The sequence below is a fragment of the Fragaria vesca genome, linkage group LG4, assembly GCF_000184155.1.
Source record: "Fragaria vesca subsp. vesca linkage group LG4, FraVesHawaii_1.0, whole genome shotgun sequence".
NCBI lineage: Eukaryota > Viridiplantae > Streptophyta > Magnoliopsida > Rosales > Rosaceae > Fragaria > Fragaria vesca.
This window is the reverse complement of record NC_020494.1, coordinates 21952402-21978670: the sequence shown is the minus strand read 5'-3', so window position 1 is coordinate 21978670 and position 26269 is coordinate 21952402. Positions and strand designations below refer to the sequence as shown.

Below are 26269 nucleotides of genomic sequence, written 5' to 3'. Positions count from 1 at the left end.
CCAAGCATATTGCTTGTTCTGCTTGTTGATGGTACTGATGCTGGGGACAAAAATTAAGAAAAGAAGTCTCTCATGACGCCGAAGGCCTAAACTTTATTACATATTTGCTTAATCAATTGCATTCATCGGAAGGTCATATTTCTTCCGATGAGGAGGAACTATTTCAATTTGGATAGCTACTGTCAAAGAAGGTTTGATTGGCAATGTTCTGATAGGGCACTTTGTAGGTGCCCTTTGCAATATTGCCGCATACGCTTATTTCTCAAAGTGCACTTTAATGGTTGATACAGGCCTACAACTTCAGTAGAAAAAGATTTGGGTTGAGCATACTCTTCATCTGAAGAACTGATGTTTTAATTTCCCATATTGACATTGGGTTGGAAAAATATGTAAATTTAAGAATGAGCAAAGTACAATCAGAAACATATTGAGGAGCTGCTACATTAGAATTTGAATGACCCCTATATATCAGCAATCTGTACATAGCAAAAAATATTGGATCACATTGTGCTAGTTATGTCAAGCTCTTTGCTCTAGGTGAGTGAGATAGAGCCCTTGATTAAACGTTAGTAATGTTGTACTTTCATTTCCTTACATCAATCTATAAGCAAAATGTGCACGAATGCAGCTAATTTAAAACTCTGAGAAATCTGATCCACCTCGACTCACCAACTCTTCCCTATCAATGAAACGCTCGAGCAACTCTTTCTCCTTCAAAACCAAGCAATCTTCAGACTTGCCAAACCAGTCATACCGCCGTTTGGCAACATGATCATAGACAATCTCTCTGAGAGGAGTTGGGATTACCAAGAGTGCGCTTAAAGCAGAGTAAGGGAGAGGCAAGTATGACAATACTTTCAGCGCAGCTGCAGAATCATAATGCATAAAGTTCATATTCCATTTCAAAAGCTTAAGAGATGAATATTGACAGGAAGGCTACAGTTGAAAGCACTGGATTTTGACACAGATACATTCATGCATTTGTATGCATAGAAGTCTGCATAGATCTCCATAGTGTGTCATACAGAAAGATGTTTAAAGCTTGAACAAAAAGATGACAGCAAAGAATGCTTCTGAATCAACACATAATGAATCCCACTTTAAAATTGCTAGAACAGAAGTGTAATCCCTAGAATCTTAAATAGATTCCTAAGGAAAATATTAACCTTCAGAAACCATATGGATATCCTGGAGTTAACCTTTGCATTCTTATAATTACGGTCAAAGTTCACCTAGGGACATTCTATTAAGTTATTCCACTTTTATTAGAAGTGTTATAGCTAGGTCCCGAATAAGAATAGATTGTGGTTATTCATCTTAAACCGAAAAACATACCAAACATCTGGGAAAAAATAACAGAAGAGCAGGATATCTAAGCCTATGCAGTCCAGATCACTCTAATTCACAATCTATAAACTTTCCGCACCAAACAAATAAACCCAAACATTCTTTACTTCCCACCTGAAACATACTACTCCAATTTCCAAAGCAAAAATAGCTTCAACCCTTCCCTGATGAATACTGTCAAAGAACAAATGCATGATATCTCAAAAGAAACCTTGTTTGCCAAGGTCAACATTTTCAAAACTAACGATTTTAGTTCTATCACTTCACTAAATAACCAAGCATTACCAACACAATTGCAAAGTAGCAGTAACATCCAAATCACAACAGCTACATAATCAAAGAACAGTGACAGATTCTAACCAGTGGAGCCCTGGTGATACGAACCAGGGCCTTCAACAAACAAGAACCGACGAAGAACATCCTCCCGATCAAGCCCACACAGTCTCAAATAAGGCTCAGCTGTCTCAGACTGAAGACAGCAGAACTTGATCTTCCTGTGCTTGTCTGCTTTGATCACCCACTTCACCCCTGTTCAAAAAGCAACCAACTTTAGACCTAAAACCCTAAACCCACATCAGAAATCTAACCAAAACCAACACCCAGAAACGAAAAACCCAAACTTTGAAAAAACCCAAACCTCCATGGCAGAGATGGCAGACACCATCGTACACCACCACACGTGGCTGAAGCAGAGTGGGCTGCAGAACCGCCGAGGATGCAGCAGATGGGGTAGAGTAGAGGGGCGCGTCTTCATCGTCGTCGTCGCCGACGCCGGCGAGGTCGGCGGCGGTGCTCGAAACGACGTCAGAGGAGGAAAATAGACGCTTTGGTGATGAAAAAGAAGACCAAATTGGAGCTCGTTTTGGGAGCAATCTGATCAACCTCGCCACCGTCATTTTGGGTTTGGCTGGATTTTGGGTCAGCTCATTTTAGGAAAGGGGTTTAGAATTTTTCGAAGGGTTTATATTGCACTCAGGAAATGAATTTTTAACCATGCCTTTCGTGGTTTCCAAGTATTCCTCGTGAGTTTGGTATTTTTTTTTTTTTTTTTTTTAAAGTCCTATTTCAAGACTGCAAATTCTAATGTACGTATTGATGGTAGAAGAATCAAGGCTTGGCTGCTATACATATTTGTATGACATATGTTAAGCCGTGAGCTGTCTGATCGTTTAACAATTTAAAATTCAAGACGATCAAACGGCTCACGACTTAAATGTTATACACATGTATTAGAAAAGTCTTACTAATCACATTGTATATGCTCTATGACATTCAGAATATAAACCGTTAGTAAGTACAATGTTGGTTGAGCATCAAATTTCTAATCAACGTTTTATAGCCTGTGTAGTAACTAGTAAATAATATTATATTTCTACCGAGGCAAATCTTCCGTAGTGTATTTCCTTCTTCCTTAGGCTGATGCCTGCGAATCCCATGTTTGTCAGACTGAATTTTTTGTCGGTATCATGAGTTATTTGAGTCCAGTAGCGCCGCCGCTCCACAGCGCTCCTCTAAGTTGCAACAAAGACCACCCTTAGACGTGCCACTATAGTTTATACAATGGTGTTGTTGAGTATATTTTGACGGGGCAAAAACATTACAATTGTGTTTTGGCCAAATTGAAAACATCTAAAATTTGATTAGCACAATGTTCATCATTTATCAAATTTAATTTAATTTATCAAATTTTGAATGAGCAAATATAAGAATTGACAAAGTGATGGGGGGAATTCATGTGTTTACAATCCTATCATCCAGCGTTGCAATTGATCAAGAGGGTATTGCCACCATAAAAGGCTCCAGAAGACAAGCATTCAGCGTGGAGAGTATGAGTATTAATGTCTTCGTCTTCTCCTTCTTCGTCAGGGATGCGGATTATGAATTTGGACCAATGAACTTCAGTCTGGTCACTGACGACGTCGTCCTCGTCGCTCTCCACATCGATGGACCAAACAAGAGCAAATTTCAGTACATCTCTCTGCACTTGTATTAGGAATGCGTTAACGATAGGCTGTTCAGTATCCAAGGAGGGAAAGATGATGCCATCGTTTAGGAGTCCCTCTACTGGTTTAGAGAGCCATTCACCAAGAACAATATTATAGACATACAATGCAGGACGATAGTCGTCCCTAGTGTTCGCCATGGGATGGAAATCTGCAAAGCATATCAGAAAATCTCTCACCAGCAGGGTCCCGCGGAACAGCCACGGCTTCAAGTTCGAGCTTGGATGGTTGCACATGCGGCAATCATAAGTGTCCATACTAAAGTTGCCCAAAAAACCGAGGTTGTTGCTGTACGGAGGCTTATACAGAAGCAGGTTGGACCAAGAAGAAGCAAGCAAGAAACTTGGCCAAACATGACTAGGCAAAGCGGGAAGAAAATGTCCTTCTTCGACATTGCGGCAATTGAACTGGAGCACCCTATCAGCCATCGCATAAATCGAATTGCCGTCGTCGGAAACAACCGCCCCATTCACAAACCTGATAGATTCACCCCATTTATCGCATCTCTTCCAAGAGAGGTCGCTCCGTTGCTGCTGCAAGTCAATGTGGAGAATTCCATTGTCTTCCACGATACAATGATCCCTCCCGGTACGGCCACCGATGAAGAATAAACGGGAATTGGAGACGGCGAAATAGGCATTTTGGATATCATAATTGAATTGGGGAAGACGCAGATCTCTGACTCTATCTTTTACACTTTTACGGATCCAGTGTTCCTCCCCCAACTCATCATCTGCGGCTGTTTCTTGATCAGCTCTCTCCTCGATCACATACCACCGATACCGAGGGCCGGTCGAAGGGCTACCACCGTCAGACTCAGCGTCGTTAAACTGTAGGTAGATCGGCATATACATCTCTCTCTCTGTCTCTCTCTTCTTTTTTTTTGCAAATCTTGGTAGGTATTGGTAGGTATTTATGCTATTAAGACTACAATTCCCATTCAGACAAAGTAAATAAAAAATAGAATAGAAAACCTATTCAAGCTAGGAAAGAAAGCCTGTAACATATGTTAAACTAGGAAACATAGGTTTTATTACTTTAGGAAAGAGGGAATTGGTGTTTGGTTGGTCCTTTCATGTCATGCTATCTTGACTCATGCGTTGGAATTCAAAAACCATTAGGTAGATACTAGATTACTAGATAGATAGATACAGGTACATTACTATGCTGTTAAACACTTAAACCCTAATACTCTTGTGTCGTTGTGATGAACAAAGGAATTGACTGGCTCTAAATCAGAGTTTTTAGGTTTCTACATGAAGGCTGGACATCTTACTGAATGTGCTCTGCTCTGCTTGTTGCTCCGTTTTTGCAGCTTGCTGGTTTTTCTTGGCCTCGGCCGCTGCTCGCTTTTCTTGAGCCTTATGCCTTGCAGCTGCTACTTTATTCATTAGCTTACTGTGTGCCCGTCCCCTTATCCTTTCAATTTCTACCTGGAAAATACGACTGTCAGTTTCAATAAACCAAGAGACTCCATCGATTAGAAATTTGAGTTCACTAACAGGTCACTGAAGGAAGCTCGTTGAATAAAGTACCTCGACTTTCCGCATCTCTGCTTCTGATTTTGCTTTCTGATTATTCTCCCACGCTTGAATTTTCATTTCTTCTCGTTTAAAGCTGGACAATTACAGTTATTATTACAGCATGAATTGTAACATAGAACAACCAGAGGATAATGACTTTGATGAGCCAACAATCAAGTTACAATTGTAAGAGATGGAATTCATTTCATCTATATATTGGCCTTACTGAAATTTACTTCTTTAGTTAATATGTGCCTGAAATCCATCTCCTACCATTGCAACATTCCTCAGTCTTCAGATTATTTGGAACTTCGGTAGAATAGTATACATTTAGTATAGACAGAGATTAATACATTTAGCCATCTCTATCTATAGAAGTGCTCCAGAAGAATCAAACCGGCTAAGATTGACAGCAATATCATATGCCAGTTTGTAGTGTTTTAGATATTGGAATAACAAGCAAAAATAAGTTAAGCACCTCAGCCACCCCAACTTATCTGTGGTATATTTGACTAATCCTGAATCAATACACATAATTTCAGTAGGCATGTTGACAGTCCATTGTAAACATTTATGAGTTTCAATAGGAAATGAACATCAGCATTGAATTCAGTAGAATATAGGCAATATCAACAAGAAGAAGGAATATAGGCTATATGGAATCACAAATGTATATGAATCACAAAGAATCACAACAACAATAACACTGCAACTTCTAATCTATGTATAAGAATGTATATGCTCTATGACATTCAGTATATACACAAGTACAATGGTGGTATGGCATCAGATTTCTAATAATTTCTTATGGCCCTGTGTAGTGTATGGTACTACTGTATATTTCTGCTGAGGCAAGTTTTACAGTATAGTGTATTTCCTTCTTCCTTAGGCTGATGCCTGCTAAATCCCATGTTTGTCAAACTGAATCTTCCTTGGTATCACGAGTTGAGCCTAGTGCCGCCCCTCCACAGCTCCTCTAAGTTAGTGACAGATGACTGTTGGATGACTGTTGGTTTCGCAGCTGAAATCATGTCCATCAATTAGATAACAGCAGACCAGCAAGTTGCACTTCTTGTTGCCACATTCGGCTGGAAGTGCTAAGCCCCGGTGTTGATCAGGGTCATATCCTGCAACCACCTGCGGAAGCATCCTTTTTCAGGCAAAATGGTCGAAGAAGTATGTGAAAATTGTACTAGTTCTTAATTTGAGACTAACTGAACATAACCAGCAGTAGACTCAGCATTTAAACTACTTCATAGACTTCATCCTCTGCATAGAAAACAAGTCAGTCCCATGGACCATGGTGGATCAGCTTAATGAGCACATGATGAATCCAAAATCTGTAGGAATGCAAACTCATTTAAAAGCCTCACCACTAAGACGAACTGCCAAGTTTGCTTGAGCATCTGCCTCTGAATTCTTATCCTTTGGCGATAAACACAAAAAAGTCAGAATGCTATAGGGCAAATGAAAGGAAGTATCAACAGAAGAGAAAACAGATTCAACTTTGCGCACCCTCAGAACATGACTGATCTCAAAGGAGACAAATTTTTCTTTCAGTTCCTTCACCTCTTCACACAAGTCAGACATATTCTGGTTTTTGACCTTCCATAAACCTTGAACCTGTTCCAGTAACGTCAACATCGACATCAACAGTTGTACAATGAAAAACGAATGGGAATGCTAAATACTAAACAGCCTAAACTGGTGAAGCATCCAGACATCAATAGTTGAAGCCAAACAACCCAAATGGAATAAACATCGGAGCATATTTCCCTTGATGATTCAATGAATAATACATCATTGACAGAAAGTGCAGCAGAAGATGCGGGAGTTGATAACCATTTTAAACCAGCAAAAGTACTACAAAATCAAGAACTCAAGAGAAACCTAAGAAAACATAAACCAAGTTTAGCTAAATGAACGTTAACAAACCTGCATACAAACGAGTTTGGAATCACCTTGGACTCGAATCTTAGTAAAACCTTTCTTCAACGCATATTTTAACCCCAATATCAGAGCTCGGTACTCAGCAACATTATTGGTCTTGATACCCAGACCTTCATGAACTTTACCGATCTACAGAAAAAGCAAGGTAAGAGAGTTTTCTTTCAGCTTCTAAAACTATACAAACCCCCCAAAAGTAAAATGCATACCAAACTTCCATCATCAGCTCGCAGCACAGCTCCAGCACCAGCCAGTCCAGGGTTTCCTTTTGACGCGCCATCAAACTCGAGAGTACAAAACCCCTACAAATATAACACGGCCACATCAATCATTTTCCATTTCTGTTCCAGTTTGTTCTATACAACACAGTTGCAAAGCATTACAACAAGTAACGTAACTCCAATCTTAAGCATTACGTCCTTCGCTTCCTAGATAGCATGACTCTAAACTCACCACATTTTCCGATCCAGGCACTTCATCAGAGATATATACAGATGTATCCGCGACAAATTCTTCACATTCTGTAGGTGCTGGCTCCTAAAATGAGACATAAAAATAAATCATATTTTCCCAAATGAAAACCGCAATACATGTCCAAATTCACGCACATTATAACAAGTAAACCCTCTTACATGAAAAGGGCACAGCATAAGCTTGCCGAAATGATCCGGCTTCAAATCTTGAGCTCTGATTGTGTAAAGGGCATTGCTAAGTCCAAAAGCCACAAGATGTTCTTCGGTTTCCTTTGGCAAGCAGTATCCTTTGTACACACTAACAGGAGGATCGCATATCTATTATCATCAAATTAACCAAAGTTAATCTCTCATTAACATTAACGCTTTTAATCCAACACAGTAAAAAAGTAAAAAATTGCAAACTCACCGAGGAACCAATCTGCTTCTGACAATCACCGAAACTCCTATACACGCCGACAATATCTCCTTTCCGAACTAAATAGAAGGCTTCTTCTTTTTCCGCTTCCATTGCGTGCGTCCGAGAGCAACACGACGTCGTTTTGCTGCCATTACTTCGGAGCTGGAGATTGACTCTGGTCAGCGCTGATTCAGCTTTAACTGACTTGATTCCAGCTGAAAGGCTCGGTTTTGTTAACCACGGAGAAGGAGGAGAAGAGATGGTGGCGTAGAAACGACCCGTCGTCCGGAAAATGGGGGTTGTGTACGAAACGTGTGACGAGAAGTTCATCACACACAGCGCTGGGAATGGATAGTCCAGGTGAGGACTGAGGAACCAGAACCAGAGAAGAGATTGGGTTTATGTTCGGGTCATGGGCGGGTTAAAACAACAATGGATACAATTTGGGCCCAAGTCCACAAGTGGGCGAGTTGGTAAAAACGTAAGTGTTAGAAATCCGTTGACGTTAATTGGAGTTAAATCCTAATCAATTCTCGGTGACTAGAAAGAGGAAGCATTCTGACAATGTTTCTCGGCACCAATCTCTGGGCCTAGAAAGCCTTTGAAAAAACTGTATGATCTCAGTCGAAACTAAAAACATATCCGCACTACAACTAATCTGACATGTTATGTTGTGAGACCTAAAGACACGCAAATGGTGAGATATTAGAGAAATAATGAACTAGACTAGACTAGAAGAGGGGAAGAATAGCAATATTCATTCATCCCATTTGCTCGTTGCGTTTCACAGTACTCTTCATATTCATGCTAATTGTTTCCGGTTCACAAACGATGTACAGTGGCCTCGTTACTGCCTAACTATCTTCCTTTGAAGCCAAAGCAGGATCCAACCCATATTGGAGACACTCAAAAAGATTACAATGGCCTAGACCGGTACTGCCTAACTATTCTTCATTCGAAGCCAATGCAGGGTTTAACCCATAATTTGAGAACACAAAAAGATTACAATGGCCTCGACCAGTACTGCCTAACTATCTTCATTTGAAGCCAAAGCAGGGTTTAACCCGTATTTTGAGAACACATCACTAAGCACAGCCTTCTCCTTCACCTTTAACCTGCAAAATGATACAACATCAGTATGTTATTCCTGTCATTCACAAATTAACTATGGAAATTCGGCAAAATGCAACAAATTACCTCTTGGAAGACCCAGGGATGACCAACTTTGGAACTTTTGGTGCTTTTGGTGCCTTTGGTGCCTTTTCTTTCACAGTTAACTTCTTCTTAGGAGCCCCTTCTACTTTCACTTTCACAGCTTGCTTTTTGCGAGGAACCTTCTCTTCTTTACTCTTAACAACTAACTGCTTTGAGGAAGACGAATCTGCTAAAGGCTTGGATTCTGTTGTTAACTCTATGCTATCATTGTCTCCACCATTTAGGTTCGACACAGTGGAAGTTGGCAGAGTCTCCTTGAATTCTTCCGGTTCTGGTCCAAGGATCACAACATCAGGGCCATCATATTCATCATCAGATACAGTCTCATCCAATGTGTCCAGGGTAACATCATCCATGTCAGAATCCACCTCCTGGTCTCCAAGTGCAGCTGACAGTTGAGCATCAAGATAGTGCCCTGAATTTTTAAGATTCTCCATGAAATCTTCAAGTTCTGGTTCAAGGATTTCAACATCAGAGCCGTCATATTCAGCAGATACAATCTCTTCCAGCGTGTCCAGGGAAGAATCATCCAAGTCAGAATCCGCTTTTTGCCCTCCAGATGCAGAAACGGCCAGTTGGGAATCAGTAGAGTTATTGGTTGAGGTTTTAGGAGCAGGGTCTGTTGTCGGTTTAGGACCACGGACAGTATAGTTAACAGTTACGGGTTTAAGAGCATTTAGTTGTGGACCAGCTGGTTGAGGAGCAGATTTTGGTTGTTCCACATCAGAATCCGCTGAAGTTACCACCTCGCATTTTATTTGCTTCTGAACTTTCCCAAATGTAATACTCTGAGAAGAAAATGTTTCCACAAACCTGCCAATACAGGCATATCATTTCAGATAATAGAATATCACCACACATGATATACAACTCTGCAAAGTAATAAAATTTTCAACTGCTAGTAATAATGAGATGCAATATCAAAAATTGAATAGAATGAATGAATGAATGATACACTGCAAAACTTAGACCCATCTAACCCCAACACATGATACTAAAGACCGCCCTATCATCCGCATTTCACACCAATCCCATCCACCAATTTGTCAGTAGCTCTCTTCCATATAAACCCTAAACCCTAAGCCCTTCCTATTTAAATCATTTCATTATCAAATGTCATTTAAGCTCCCAGTCACAGTCTTCTTATCATGTGCATTCATCCTTAGTTTTCTTTCAACAATTCAAAATCTCCCTCCAAATTTTCATCTACATACAACACTACGTAAACATTGAAAACACACCTAATCATAAACCCTACACACACATACCTAGCTGCATCCTTCTCAGTTTTGAAATGCACAAAACCAAACCCCTTGCAAATGGGGTCCTTAGTCTTCTTGTTCCCACTCACAGCCGGGTTTATGCTCAGCAAACCCGGAACCGTCTTAAACGCCGCACTCAAATCCCGGTGCACATTCTTCTTCTTCGGCAGGTTCGTCACCCTCACCCGAAACCCCGCCGGCACAACCACCTCATCACCTGCAAAATGCACCAAAATTAAACCAAAATTAAACTAATCCGAAATTCGACTCCGAAAACACACACACCTTTCTTCTTAGGCTTAACATTCGCTTTTACGGCGTCGTTTTGAACCTTAGTAGCAGTCTCAGCTTCAGCCTGTAGTTCTTCAAGCAATTTGTCCTCAATCGGCGTGTCGTACACTTTGCCGTCCCCGAATCCACGTGGCTTCTTCTCCAGCCACTTCTTCATCTCCCCGAACGGCACCAGGAGACCTTCGTCGTCTTCATCCTCGCCGTCGAGTCCCAATTCCAGCTCCTCATCTCCACCGTCCATGACGTCATCGCCGTCGGAGTCGGAGTCGTCCATTTCCAGGAGCTTGTTGCCGCCTTTACGCTTCTTCCGCACGGACTGAAGTCCGAACTTGGGGCTCTTCTGGGCGCGGACGACGGGGGAGCGGAGGAGGCGCGTGAGGTGGACGCGGGAGAGGAAGAGAGTGGGTTTGGAAATGGGGAAGCCTAGTTGGGTTTTGAAGGAGAATGAGAGAGAAGGAGTGGTGAAGAGAGAGGAGGAGGAGGAAGAGGAAGGTGGAAGCCTTGCGGTGCTTATCATCTTCGCCGCTCAGTCTTTCTGTGCTCTACTGAGCTTTCGTCACAGACTTGGAGTATATAATCCATGTATGATTATTTGTCTAATATTAAAACTGAGGAAACAATGACATCTTGGTTTCGTGGTGTAGTTGGTTATCACGTCAGTCTAACACACTGAAGGTCTCCGGTTCGAACCCGGGCGAAGCCAATTCATTTTTTTTAGTTATGCTCTTGCTTATCTTTTTTTCCCTCATCTTTTTGTATTGGGCTTGGGGATCTTTTGGACCCAACATCATTGACAGTTGAGGCCCCATCCAGTTTTCTTGATGTGTCAATGGGCTTTATGTACCTTAGGTGATGTTTCTGTTTTTGTTGATGTAATGTAGTCTTTGGAACGCTGGGGACACCGTAAGAGAGTAGGAGTGAAACCAAATGGAGGAATAAGAAGAACGATCATGAGCTAAATTAGCCAATTTGTCACTCACACACTATCAGTTTGCATAACTTTTAAGGAGAGCCAGATTTTTAACATTTTCATGTACTTGCAATTAGTTTATTGATGAAACTTTCTTTTAATCAAATACGGAACTATTTTGATCAACAGAGATTGTTCAAGCAATTTACCTAGTTGATGATATTGTCTTTGATGCATTTAGAATGGGATGATTTATCTTTTTTCTCCGTCCTTAGATCGGTCCTAATGAGACCCTAATTTTACCCCTTTTTTGAATAAAATTTTACCCTTTAGTGTGCGTAATTAAAATTATGTGTTCATATCAGAAATCACGAAAAAAAATGATAGTTTACAGATTTCTGAAAAAATTAAAACTAAATGTATTCAAGTTGAATAAGGTTTTTGAAGAGTTCAAATGTTCTATACACAAACCTTATTTTTGTTGCCTCTTTTGGTTTATTTTCCTATTTGGACATGCAGTGACCAAGGTATGGTAGATACTAGATACATATCATGTTTTCTCCTACCTATGGTAGATACCTCTCTACCCAAAAAAAAAAAATTATATCAGAACACATGAGTCGACCTATCTGCAAATGGAGCTATTACGAGCAACATCAGCATTGACTCGTGAATAGAAAAGGGCCAGACATGACATGGAGCTGATGAAATGGAACCCAAAAAAAATTAAAAATAAAAAATGAATTCTAGGAACAACAGGAGCCAGCACTCCTTTGGCAGCAGGGTGAAAGCCAAGAGAGTCTGGGCCTCTAGGGCATTGTTCCAATTCCAAACATGTTGGCATTAGGTGAGTGATTTCTTTCCATCGATCACTCTAATAATCACTTGATTGACATTGTCAGTTCCACATCTGATAACTACATGTTCATGTACATTCATGAATTGAAATGATTGACATTACCAGATACTAAATACCCACATTGGTACTTGGCAGTAGCTACATATACTACTTTAATTATAATCTATAATGTTGTTTTAGCTTGAGTTCAAGTTCTTCTGTCTTCTTTGTTTTGAGTTTTGTTTTTTTTTGTTGTTTTTTTTTTTTGGGGGCTGAAAGATGAGTGACAGAGGTTCGGTTCTAATTTATTTGTTAGATCACGTTTTTCTCCTCTTTATCCAATATTCAAGCTAATTAAGTTAAGCATCCCTTAAGTACAGCACATTTAGTTGTTTAATTGAATACCAGGAAACAAGAGAAGAGTTGTAACTGAGGACAAACCGGTTTGTCAATTGCGGGACCAAAAATGCAACTCTTGTTTCATTATCCTTGTCTATGTATATATGTTTTGTCAATTCCAGGCTCCAGTAATTCAAGTTTTAGTGACAGTATACTCCATTTTCTGGAGCACAACACTAATATACTGATTATTGTTTACTCGATACAAGACTCTTGTATACTAATCAAGACGAAATCACTCGCTCTCACTGCTCGAGTTGGTAGATAGAAAGCGAACAAATGATGTTTGTCACTGTCGAATCATTTACCGATTGATCAATTCCCCAAAATCATGACCAGTGCACTTCTATAGTATATAAACAACAACATTATTCCCCCCACTGCACGATCGACCTACTATTCAAAACCAAGATTCAAAGAGCATTGGAATACAAATGCCCATAGATTTCTCTCAACCCTAACTTGACCACCAAAATCAAAATTCAAAAAAAAGGGTTTAAGACACGGGTCATGAAAGGTTGAGTTTTTCATAGCCTGGAACCTAAAGCAAAGTCCTTAGATAGGAACTGATACCAGAATTACAAAGACTCCAAACTCAAGATGGTATTAAGTATTAACTTCACCGCCAATACTTAGGGGAGCTGAAATAAAATGGAGCCCTGGAAACCCGAAAGGGAAAATGATCGATGTACCCACATTTTAACAAACTCTCTGTGTGACTGTGATCAATGTGATTTGGGGGGGGGGCACAGATGAGAACAGAGACAGCTAGGCCATCTGCGATATATGACTTTGACCAACATGGGAAATGGGCGCGGGGCAAGAGAAAATTAAACAACGCTCCCATCTCAAAATCACATCTCTATAGATTTGATCTATCTTTGGCAATGGTGCTAGTCGAATCTGTGATCTTAAATAACACACAGACAAGCTCATGCCATGTCATAATAAAACCCAGAACCCAGAATAGTCTTCTGACATGTTGTTTGAGAAAGAAGAATACAGTGAAATTGAAAATGAATGATAAAGAAAGACTTCAATTATTTTTGGTTGGATAAGAAACTACCTGTGTTGAACTGATATATAATTTGAAATTTTAGGAGCAGCTGGCTGGCTTCTGAGTGCTGTTGGCCCATGGGAAATGGGAGTTTCAACACTTCATGTGAAATTATACCACTCTTACTAGATGAATGCGACAGGTGTATCAATACTCAATTGTGAGAATATATCATCTGATATTTATATATATATATATAGATGTATATATGTATATCAATAAATACTGTGAATATATCAGTACTGTAATATAATTTTTGCATATATTTCAAACCCTAGACATATATGTATCTGCATCTTAAAATGAAATACAGATCTATGTATTATTTCACCTGCATATATATGAAGGCATGCTGATGCAGACTTGCAGTAGTGCAATGAAAACACTTCAAAAGTTCATCACCACCTAACATTCCACACATGCAGTACTAGTCCACAAGTTAACAATATATATTAGCAGGGCAAGTGAATAATAGAGTGTAGTGAAACGGCAAAGTCTATCTTATCAGACATAAAACAAATTTTCTTTTGTCTTAACATTGCTATTATTGCAAGCTCTTGCTTTCATCAGTTAAGCTCTCTCCTTCTTCTTTTCTAGATGCATTTGGATCTTTAAGGTCCTTTTATTATCTGTCTCTGCTTATAGATGAAAGATAAATAGAATAGGTAGATGGAGAATTATCATCACCATCATCATCACAGTCTCTCATAATTGAAGCAGCCTAGCAAGCAAGTAGTAGTAGTAGCTACCTCATCACCTTGGATCCCCTCCACACAACATGTACCAATCAGAAGCAACTTTTAGGTGCCATTGTCTCCCTCCCAATGCCCTGTTTGATGTGGAAATTTCATGACAGAAGCACATACCAGTTATCTGTGCTAGTCAAGACTCAACTATATATGTCATATGAATCCATTAATGTCCAAGCTACCACTATATGTTGGATGTGAAGAAGTCAAACTTCTCATTATATGTAGAGGAACGGATCTACAAGAGTGCTCCGACAACTCTATGCAATTTATGTCCTGTAATTAGTTTCATCAGCCCCCGTGGATGCTTGAAAAGTGTTTCTCTATCATTCATCAAGCTAGGAGTTCCTCATTCCCTTATTAATAGATACCTTAATATAAAAGATTATGGTTGAGGTCTTATAATTAGGGCAATGATCACCTACACGTAACGCGATTGATATTACTATTGTTTCAATTGTGATATATTTTATGTTAAACTATTAATTTATGCATGGGAGGCCGCACAAATATACGTTGTCACTGTAAATGAGCATTTGCTTTGAGTTCCAATTCTCGTATTAACTCGACGAGTTACCACACACCACTGCATAGATTTGGAGTTTGTCAACATCAGCAATTCAACATGATAAGAAAATGAATGATTCACCACTAATTGTTTGAAATAAATTACACACATCATATATGTAATTATATGTCATGTCATTCAGAGAATGGCTACGGGCTACCAACTTTAATTATGCCCATTCTCAAATGCGCAACTTTAAAGATCAAGTTCAAAACTTCAAAGCTAAAATCATGTCAACTGAGACATGGTGAGATGGTTACTTTCCCCATCGTTTTCCTTTTAAATTGAAAACGGAGAACAAACAAAACCCAAAAGGTTAACATTTCAATATGTCGTGCCCATGCTTGATGCTAGTCCAAAAGTTACCAAGTACATTTGGGCGCTTTTGTATAATGTACAAATCTTTTGACGGATGGGATGCACGTACGTACGTTCCATTGTTATCAACACATTTCATGATTCCATGCGTTATGGTATTCTTAATCAGACAAAGCTTGGAGTTACTAATCTTAATGCTCTGAGCTGCTAAAGACAATGACACAGATGATAGCGAGCTAAATAGTATAACTAAAGACTCGTATAAAAGTACATAAGTAGGTACTTTCGACTTTAGAGTTTCTAGTATCTTATTTTCAATTCTTTGAAAATCAACTCTAAATCCTTTTCCAAATAATAGGATAAACACAACAAATCATAATGTCGGAGACCATGAATTTTCAGTTCACCGCAAATTGTTTGTACTATATATAACACACAAAACTTGCGTGTCTATATGATTTTCATCATAAACCTAACATACCCTTTAATTTCCTTTTTTCAAATAATAGGTTAAACACAACAAATCACAATATTAGAGACCATGAATTTTCAGTTTTTCACCGTAAATTGTTTGTACTATAATACACAAAACTTGCGTGTATGTATTATTTTCACCATAAACCTAACATTCCCTTAAAAAATTAAATATCAGCACCTATCCCTCCGGGTCACGTGGCAGCACGCTGTCAGTAGCAATCACGCGGGAGTGACGTGATTAAACTCCAGAAGCCATCACGTAATATTTCCAACCAAAACGGGAAACTCATATGTTTTCCCGGGCAGAAACTGAAACCCCTCACTTTTATCCTTTTTTCAGCCTCCGAATTTTTCACCTCCATCAAATTTTTTAATTTTTAATCAAAATTAAATAAATACAGCACCTCATATTTATATCCAGACCAAGCTGATAGAATCGCCAAATCAAAATCTCACAACTCTACTCAACCACACTCTCTCATCGAGCTCTATATTACTATATATATATATATATCCACACACACAAACGCAAGCATTCCGGCGGCTTCTCCGATCATGCTTCCAATGGAGACAGAATGAAGGAGAATCGGAGACGACAACGACTGCGATCATGTCACTTTCATGCTCAGACTGCTTATCCGACCTACTCTGCGGCGAGGACTCCTCCGAAATCCTGTCCGGAGAGTCGCCGGAATGCTCGTCCGACATAGAATCTCCGGCGTGTAGCGAGGAATCCATCGCCGGATTCATCGAAGACGAACGCAAGTTCGTCCCCGGGGTTGATTACCTGGCTAGATTTCAGTCTCACTCCCTCGACATCTCCGCTAGAACCGATTCCGTTGCATGGATTCTCAAGGTATAATCATCATCACACCACACTTCGATTTCCAAATCGATTTCAACTTTTCATATATTGCTCGATTTCAGATCTGTTATGCTCGCTTATGATTGATACTTGTGTTCATGTACAGGTCCAAACCTACTATGGATTTCATCCACTAACGGCGTATCTATCCGTCAACTACTTGGATCGGTTCTTATGTTCCCGCCGGTTGCCGGTAAAATCAATCTATCCGTCAACGTTTAAATTTGATTCTGTCTTTATGTTTTCTTTTCTTTGGACTTTTCAAAACGTATGAGAAATTATGGGCAAAAAGTAGATTGTAGTATTCAATGTATGGTACATGAATCCCTGAAAGTAGGTAAACTGTACAAATCAAGGTATAGATGATTAGCCGGGCGTGGAGCTGAGTCTCCCGGTTAGATTGGGTTCAAAAACTATTTTTTTTTTTCTAAAAAAAAAAAGTATAGATGATTAGATGTACGTACTGTTTAACTGTTTTACTATAAAGCTCGTGTGCTTTCAGCTCCCAACACTATTATCACTTTGCTAATTGTGCTTATTCACTATAGAATCTAAAATTAAATGTACGATGATATTACGTACTAATTATTCCACGCCTTTATCATTATCATTTTGTGTCTTTGTCATGCACGTGCATTTCACGTGGATGTGCTTGCAGCATTGTTTCCTAGTGCTAATCGTATGATCAAGGAACCATATGGATCATCTTAGTTCTTAAGCTCCAACATGTATTAACGTATAATGATGATAGATTAGACTAATAGTAGTAGCTAATTATATGTACACGCTTAATTTGTTTAATGTTTCAGCAAGCAAATGGGTGGCCAATGCAACTTTTAAGTGTTGCATGCTTGTCGTTAGCTGCAAAGATGGAGGAACCTCTCGTTCCTTCGTTGTTGGATCTGCAGGTGTGTGAATCTTTATCTTTTCTTATCAGGACTTATGTAATTCGTGTGCATACGTTACTCTGGTAATTCGATGCATAGTATAGACGTTTTCTGATGAATTATATATATGTTGTATAGGTTGAAGGTGCGAAGTTTATTTTCGAACCCAGAACAATTCGCAGAATGGAGCTTCTAGTGCTAAGTGTATTGGATTGGAGGCTACGATCTGTGACACCATTCTGCTTCATCGCTTTCTTTGCGTTCAAGCTCGACTCAACTGGAACCTTCGTTGGCTTTCTCATTCAACGGGCTACAGAAATCATTTTATCGAATATCCAAGGTACGTACTTACGTACGTATATATATATATATACATGCAGTGATGCAGACACATTTGTCTATATAATGAAGTAGTGTACGTACAAATACCAGACTGAATTAAGATCTATAGCTTTAATCTGGTTTGTCAATGGTCAACTACAGAGGCTAGCTTTCTTGAATACTGGCCATCCTGCATTGCTGCTGCAGCAATACTTTCTGCGGCCAATGAAATCCCGAATCTGTCCCTAGAAAATCCGGAGCTTGCTGAATCATGGTGTGATGGACTGAGCAAAGTAAGCGCAGATAATATCATAAACTTTATGACAATAAGTACAGGTCTTGTGAACTCTGACTAGATATTTAATCACTACGTTGAATTTGCAGGATAAAATAATCGGCTGCTACCGATTAATGCAAGATCTGGTGCTGCAGAATGATCGAAAAATGAAGTCGCCTACTATTGTGTTACCACAGCTTCGAGTTACAGTTCGAGCCAGAATGATGAGGTCACGTACTCCTACTACTCCAACTACTGACTCATCCTCGTCGTTCTCAGTATCATCGTCCTCCTCGTCATCACCATTATCATCGTCTTATAAGAAGCGGAAAATAAACAAGTGCTTGTGGGTAGATGATGACAAAGGAAGCTCCGAGTGAAGGGAGGTATATATGGGAGTAAACTAATAAAGGAGAAAAGAAATATGAAAAATGGTGGTCCAGGAAAACCTCAATATTTTTTCTCGGAGGGTTTTTGGGATTGAATTGACTTGATCGAATCGAGCGAGAGCTTCTCTGTAGATTATATATATATATATATACATAGCTATGTATAATGTATGTACGTATGAGAGTTTGGTGAGCTTATAGTTTTATAGTTTTGGGTGGGCAAATTGCCATTGATTAAAAATGGCTTTGCAGATTCCCAAGGGGGGGATTTGCCCTGGTTTTGATTTATATATATTTTTGGTGAAGAAAAATAAGAGAGAGAGAGAGAGGAGAGAGATGGGTACTCTATCTTCTGTAGTGGAGAGTCATGAAGTGTGAAAGAAGTGGTGGGATTGGGATTGAATATTTCAAAGGCCATCGATTATTGAAGTGAAAGGATCCGGATGGAGCGTCGTAGTGGGACATGAAAACGAAAAAGAGAGAAAGCTAGGGTTGGCAGCAAGCAAGCAACCTAGCTATAAGGGTTTCTTCTACTTTCAAGTTTGAGCTACGACCTCTCATGGAGATTTACAACAGCTTCGTTCTGCGACTTTTGACCGGAGATCTTCGATGGCGGTCTGAATCAGTAGTGGTCTGTGTGCTTCTGGGTACGTGGCACACACTGCGCGGATTAGGTGTGCATTTTTGGCGGGAAGATTGCCTTTCTTTTATTTTTCTTTCGTTATGGGCCATGAGGTGGAGCCCTAACCATACTGAACTTGGTGGTCGCACGCGTGGTGCATGGCCACACGTGTAGACTAATTTTTTTTTTTTTTTTCATTTTTCATTTTTTAATTTGTTAAAGAACAAAAGTATAATTAAGAGGTTTCTCCTCTTGATTAGTGTGATACCGGGGTCTTTGGGGCCTTTCTCAAGCGTGTTGTATTTGATTCACATCATCAATAAAACATATTATCAAGATTGGTTCCGAATTAAAGCTCTTTTTTTTTAATTAATTAATCATGTCTCTCTCTCTACTGATTTGCAACATATAATCTTTTTCTTTCTTATTATGCGCTTTATAGTAATAGAGACATGTAACATGAGTCGAAGAATTCTCTCTTTTGAATTCTGAGCTCCGCAAAATGTTCTCAAAAGATTGAGGTACCTCTTTTCAAACAATAAAATTATTATAAAGATTGGTTTATATATCGATCATTTCACTCTGTGCATTAGCACATGATTGAGAGAATTGACAATTTGTAACTTGGTGCTTTGTTTTACTGCTGTGAACAACAAGAACCATTGCATTAAGAACTGTCTGGTCCCATATATATCAGACTCTTCTAGATCTCAGACTCGGTGAGAATGCGACTCCTCCTAATAAACGCCTCTCGTGATTCCGACCAGCCATTTGGCTCTGTTCTAATTAAGTTTCTAACATCACCTCCAGATATCAGACAAGAGTATAATGCAGCGAAATGTGAATCACGCTAGATAGGGTTTGGCCTGGTTAGCTTCATACTTAAAAGCTATCGTAAATTGAGTAGTTCTGGCTTTGGTTTATAGTTGGTGCGCGCAGCTAGTACGTACTGAGATATGATGGGAAAAGCCAGGGCCTGGGAAAGTTGCTTTTGATTAGGTACTTACAGCATCAAAGCCATACAAATAAAAAAAGGCCAACTGAGACTGTCATTTAGTCACTGATCCCCGACATTATATATTTTGCATGAAATATTATATGTATCTTATCGTCTATTTTCCCTAGCTAAGCTTTATATTATGGAGTTCTAGAAAGGTATCCATGCATTTCATTATTATTTTTTCTATTTATGCGCATGTATATGTCATGCAATATCTTATCGCTAATTCAACAGGTGGCAAGTTTAATATCATATCATATGAATTATGAAGATAAATTCCTTTCTCTATCACCTTTCATTTGTATTTTGTTCAAGTGCAAATGCTCAAAATGGACCACCGTGAACAAAACAAGAAACATAGTGACAATTTTTTTGTAAAGTGAACTTTTCAGTAATATCTCTTGGAGGTTACCCTTTGGAATTGTATCATGGATCATCCTCCCATTTAGAAAGCACAACTATATATGCTTGCTCGTTGAATTCCATACTCTAATAACTCACTTATCTTTCTCATTCTTCTCAAGAACGAACATACAAATTCATTTAGTAACCGAAGTCATAAGTCTTCGTTACATAATATAGATGCGTGTTTATTAATGACAAATCTGAATATTTCTTAAGTTTGTATAACTTGTGATATATCGTAAATAGATTCGATTGATTGATCTTTATATTTTAATTCTTATGATCGGAGTGGATTCATGCACCAAGGTGCATTTGCATCATTAATGTGCAAGTCTTAAATCATCGTATGCGAAGTTCGGATGAATATTAGAGACCCTAAATTCCTTCATTTCATTTTCATTTTTGATACGATCAAATTAAGTGCTCATAATATGAATACTTCTTATTCGATCTCAGGTCCTCACATTTTATTTGGAAACACTTAGGACTATTTTTTTGGGTTTCAATTTTGTTAATAATATTAGAATACATGCATGATAATACGACATGGATGACCGGATCAAAATATTACATATTAATTGTTCGGTTCACTTGCACCTTGGTGTGTAGAGAATTTTCGATGAGTGACTTTTTTTGCTTGTTTCAAACCCTAACTGAACTTAATTTACCGACAAATATATATCAACTTAAAGAAATCATAGTTGGTAATTGATTATATATCTTGATTAAGACTAAACTAGTTAAGTTTTCTTACTAAATTATGTAGTTTTATTACGATCTTGAGGAGGACTTAACTAGTTAATTACTTGAGGAGGACTTAACTAGTTAATTACTTGCTTCTTTAATGGAGGTCTTTTAATTAAGTTTGTTATTGTGAAACCCTAGCTGTCGGAATCCACTTGTTAATTAACTTTCCTTATGTTAATTATCAAATTAAATTATGATCACGGCTTGCTTATCGATTAATGCGACATGGAACTCTTTGATTATGCGAGCTAGGTGGGAACAATCCATGAAGATTAAGTTCACAAATTTTGGACCACATCGATCACCATCTTCCCCCACTAAAAACTAAGGCCATGACCATCTAGACAAAATGCAGGTCCGCTAGGGTTTGGTGATCACCAACTGATAATTATAGTTTAATCCTCTAAGCCCACCGTGCTCTATATATATGTGTATGATATGTGACAAAATAAAGCTTGATTAAACTTTTGATTAAAACATATATGGGACACAAAATAGGACAACTTAGCCGTGGAGCGCAATGACATTACCATCAACCATTCAATCGATCCTCTTTTCGATCCTATTATAGCAGCCTTGTATGTATATTCTTTATTGTTTAGTGCCAAAGTCACATGAGAAAGGGTCCTATAGGTCCCTTGGAGACTTGAGTGAAATTTGGATGGCAGTTTATATCAGAAGCCTGAAAAATTTGGACACAACGGTGACGTTACGCCTTCTCATTGGATTTTAAAAGGTGCTTCGTCTTGTTTTGTTTCTTTTTTATGAATAGAAATAGGAAGGTGGCAACCTATGCCTATTTGGATTTTGCAGGCAGTTCCTTTCTTCCCACCGTTTCTTAGCGACTATCCCCAATCATGAAGCCAAATAGTACGAGAGTTTAGGTTTTTTTATGATGAAAGCGTTGCTATCTATCATTCACCTATTATATGATAGGCACCATATATGTTGAAACATTCAAAAGTAAGTAATTCGATCCGTAATAATCAAGTGAAGGTGTTGTTGGTGAGTCGTAGCTTGGATGGTCAAGTAGTCTAATCGATAATGTTGAGGTAATAGGTTCAAACCTCAACATATGTAAGGGTGAGGTGGGTAAAAAATCAAGCAAAGATGTTGAGAGAATTATCTAATTAATTGCATCGTACCGTTACTTGACTATCAAGAAATTTGATCTTTTTTGTATTGAAATATCATACTTAGTTTAAAATAGACATGTGTGAATAGATTAAGAGGATGAACAATTTAATCGGCAAATAAATATGGATGGCAAATTTGTCTCAACTAGTCAATCTTTATGCACACCACTATACCATAAGAATGCAATTACAAGTCTTAATCACAAGCTAAGAGGAAAATTAAGCTGGTTGTCTTATATATAGCTGCATGTATTCTATATATGATCCTTGCCAATGTCGACTGTGTGGACTGTAGAGTTTCTGTTCATTTATACAAGTAATGAGATGAAAATATATATATATATATATATATATATATATATATATATCGTTTATAACTCGAATAACTATACCTAACTGCCAATTGCTAATTTGTTTATGCTCAATCATGTAAAAAACGGAATTGCAAGGGCCCCAAAGGCTGTTATCTTCCTTTATTTTTCCAGTTTCCACTGATAAAAAAACTTGCCACACATGCACTTCACTTTCCATACACAAATTGGATTTTAAAGTGACGAATCCTAAGTATAAAACCCAAAAGCCAAAATTTCTTTTCCTCTCCTAGTGATGAATAAAAGCAAGAGGTTTCGGGGGTATAGCAAGGGAGCAGAATCTCTTGCCCTTTACCTACTCCTTTCCTTAGGGAATTTTCCAACTTTTAGTGGCCAATGACAAAGTTAAAATAGCCAGAGGACCCTAATATTCAGCCTTTGGAATCTGATTTTTGGTTGTAAAAATTGCTCGTGGGGTGTTATTGCAGCGAAAGTCCATAGGCCCCTTGATGAGCAAAAGCTTCAAAAGCTAGAATGATGCTGATCCATCAATGTTTCAGATAGATTTCAGATACGTATAATGGTTTGTGATTTTATGCTGAATGCAAGACAGCACCACTCTATATCCAAGTCCTTCAAGTACTCATGCATTGTCCCCATATATATCGATCCCCCTTTAAAATTTTAACCCGTCTGTTAAAACAAAGCAAAGTTGGATCATAGCCCATGACTGTGCCAATAGATTCATGTACTGTCTCTTCAACATGATCTTCAACTTGTAAATGGCCCTAGTGCATGTGTTTAGCTCTGATAAAAATTACTGGATCTCTTTGGATGCCATGAAAAGAGCGAAGATCATCACAGGGAAGATGATGAGGAGTCTGAGATATGGCTGTTCTCGAGGGAGCGTATATATATGTCGTGATCTTCTTTAGCTTTGCTTTTTATTTTTGCGATAGTGCCTGAAGCTGGACCTCATTTTCCAAAGAGTGGAGACAAAAGAGTCGTCTGCTTAATCATCAATATTATTCAACAGCCCACCATCTATCTCTTCAAATATATATCAGATCATTTCTCAATCTTATATACATGCTACATCTTTGTTTTCTTCTAATAATTTCATCAGAAAGTAACCCAATTTTCTTTTGGCTACATACAATGGCTGTCATGTAGATAAGCTCACCTTAACGTATTACCTCTATTAGCCTACAAAGAACCTCGAAAAGATTTTTGGCGTAACTTCGAATACTATAAATTTTCTAATTCCATATGAAATTTATTTGAGAATTATCCATATATACCGTTGAAGTGTCTACATTCATATTCTTTGAAAGTATGATGCTATTCGAAGTTAATATCTTGTCACAACGAAGGTAATCAAGCACATAAGTATTCCTGGTAAAGAAGATAGATAGCTAACAGCTTCTGAGAGTGACTTGAATTTACCAAGTCAAGATCTGCAGGTGATTGAATATACAAACAGATCAGAGTCAGAGAAGGCTGAAAATGAAGCTTGTTTAGCCAAAAGCTCCCACTTAATTAGACGGCCAGTGCTTAATTAGAAAATAAGGACAAAGCTAGATAATGGCTTAATTTAGACAACACGTTAAGACGTACTGACTGACTGAAAGGTTTGGCTGGTCGTCATGGATATGATGTTAGGCATAGACCCGTAAATCTTGGATCACAAACCTAATACATATCATACATGTTGAACTTTTGCATGGTTGAAAAGCCAAGGTTTATATGGGCGCAGTTCTAGCTCCCCTCAGTTTCCATTTTCCAAAAGGAAAACAGGAGAAAGAGCAAATGCATGAGAACACGTTGGTTACACTTACATATAAACTATATATGCAAATGGATTCTAGTGCATTCCACTTCAAGAACCACAATGGCAAAAAATCTTCAGTTACTTTGATTGGGATCGAGTGTTGGATTTGAACGTGAATATGTTCCTTTATTAGGCATAGATGTTTAGTTAATCGAGCAAAACTGCAAAAGGACTCCGATCCTCCTTCTGGATATTGATTTGTCAAGGCAGATTATGTTGAGCAAATTAACACAAGTTTATGTTTGTTGAGGACTGTTTACAATGGCGGACCCAGCTTCTTAGAGCGACTTGATTTTTCTGAGTCAAGATCTGCAGGTAATTGAAAATAGAAACAAAGTCTGAGAGTGCTGAAAATGAAGCTAGATTAGCCAAAAGTTCCCACTTAATTAGACGGCCAGTGCTTAATCAGAAAATAAGGACAAAGCTAGAAAAGGCTAAGAAAACAGATCAATTAATGCTTTGATATGATATTAGGCATAGACCCGTAAATCTTGGGTTACAAACCTAGCTAATACGTATCATACATGTTTAACTCGATCGGTATTGACTGGATGAAAAGGCAAAGGTTAATTTAATTTGTACAGAAGAAAGAGCAAATGCATGTGAACGTTAATAATGTTAATTTGGCCGGGATAGATAGAGTTTAATTTGGAATTGAACGTGTGCTTAACCTAGCTATGTGATCGATATTCCGATTGCAATGTGGCCAATGCCTTGGCAGTTCCGTGTTGTTATTCGTCTAGCTAGCTAGCTAGTTGGGCTGCCGGACCACCATGGCCAGCCTAAAGCTGTTTCTGAATATTGTTATCAAATTTGTACACACTACAGTCACTACTTCTTTGATTTGTTCTAACACTACAAGTTACTCTCCTTTTCAATTGATTTGACACAGTTCCTCTTGCATATGCCCTCACTGAACTGACTGAACCTTTCTTTTTAGCCAATATTGAGAACCAAAATCACATTAGCAAAACCAATTACACCTTCGCTCAGTTTTTATTTAGAAGTTTAGAACCGAAAACTGATTTAAAAGAAATTTGAAGACATCGTTTCACCTAAAGTACTGGTTTCCGAAGATCCCAATTACAGCGTTTGGAATTTGGGGTTTCATTACGTACTAAAACACTTTTCTGCTTATGGAGGAGAATAAAAAGAAGACAACAATTACATAAGTGATTAATCTACGTTAACAAGAATCCAAAAAACAGAATCTAACATCACAATTACAAGATTCCCACCATCATCATTCCCACTTAATCTTCACGATAGCAATTTCCCTATATATATATATATACCCCTTCCAATGAGGGATCCCTTTTTCTGACATATATGAGGGATGGGAGATTACACCAACTTTTCGATTATATTTTTGAATCTCTACCGTTCAGTTTGTTGGTCCTTATATATAGATCAATTCTGTAAATTTTCAGCCAATTTGGTGATCGTTAAGATGTCGAACAAGATTAAATCAATGAACGAACCAAATCTGCCAGACCTGAATCGTTCATGCTTATAATTAAAAATAGTAGTTTTGAATGCCTTAACGATCACCAAAATTTCTGAAAATTTGCAGAAGTGATCTACTCATATAGAACTACATATTGAACGGTGGAGATGTGATTTTGTGATCAAAAAGTTGGTGTAATCCCCCATCCCTCATATATGTCAAAAAAAAGGGNTCCCTCATTGGAAGGGCCCTAT

At 38.5% G+C, this 26269-nt stretch overlaps 2 protein-coding genes, 1 non-coding gene and 1 pseudogene across 4 annotated transcripts; 2 read left to right on the top strand and 2 right to left on the bottom strand.

The window, feature by feature from the left end:
• Positions 1-456: 456 nt before the first annotated feature.
• LOC101293293 lies at positions 457-8055 on the bottom strand (annotated as a pseudogene). The gene is made up of 9 exons (XR_184551.1): positions 7703-8055; positions 7411-7611; positions 7030-7176; positions 6809-6952; positions 6389-6496; positions 6247-6298; positions 1985-2203; positions 1708-1875; positions 457-866 (listed from the first exon to the last, which is right to left on the bottom strand). The product of XR_184551.1 is annotated as an uncharacterized LOC101293293 (transcript).
• Positions 8056-8558: 503 nt separating this feature from the next.
• Positions 8559-10906, bottom strand: LOC101292993. The gene is made up of 4 exons (XM_004297616.1): positions 10456-10906; positions 10177-10387; positions 8891-9721; positions 8559-8808 (listed from the first exon to the last, which is right to left on the bottom strand). The coding sequence occupies exons 1-4, from the start codon at positions 10733-10735 to the stop codon at positions 8721-8723; spliced, it is 1410 nt and encodes a 469-aa protein (XP_004297664.1). The 5' UTR covers positions 10736-10906; the 3' UTR covers positions 8559-8720.
• A 184-nt stretch (positions 10907-11090) lies between these two features.
• On the top strand, positions 11091-11164 carry TRNAV-AAC. The gene has a single exon. It is a non-coding gene; the product is annotated as a tRNA-Val (tRNA).
• Positions 11165-16387: 5223 nt separating this feature from the next.
• On the top strand, positions 16388-18507 carry LOC101292695 (cyclin-D1-1-like). Its single transcript, XM_004297615.1, has 7 exons — positions 16388-16633; positions 16749-16835; positions 17452-17550; positions 17668-17869; positions 18013-18143; positions 18235-18361; positions 18407-18507. Exons 1-7 carry the CDS (start codon positions 16388-16390, stop codon positions 18505-18507), a joined length of 993 nt encoding a protein of 330 aa, XP_004297663.1.
• Positions 18508-26269: the final 7762 nt, after the last annotated feature.

Bases quoted from the DNA above. Each gene is read 5' to 3' on its own strand.
- LOC101292993 (XM_004297616.1), bottom strand. From the start codon at position 10,735: ATGGACGACTCCGACTCCGACGGCGATGACGTCATGGACGGTGGAGAT. The intron at 10,388-10,455 runs GTGTGTGTGTTT...TGCATTTTGCAG, and splicing joins TGTTAAGCCTAAGAAGAAAG to GTGATGAGGTGGTTGTGCCG. The intron at 8,809-8,890 runs GTAATTTGTTGC...ATCATTTTGCAG, and splicing joins ATCCCTGGGTCTTCCAAGAG to GTTAAAGGTGAAGGAGAAGG.
- LOC101292695 (XM_004297615.1), top strand. From the start codon at position 16,388: ATGTCACTTTCATGCTCAGACTGCTTATCCGACCTACTCTGCGGCGAG. The intron at 17,551-17,667 runs GTGTGTGAATCT...TATGTTGTATAG, and splicing joins CTTCGTTGTTGGATCTGCAG to GTTGAAGGTGCGAAGTTTAT. The intron at 18,144-18,234 runs GTAAGCGCAGAT...TTGAATTTGCAG, and splicing joins GGTGTGATGGACTGAGCAAA to GATAAAATAATCGGCTGCTA.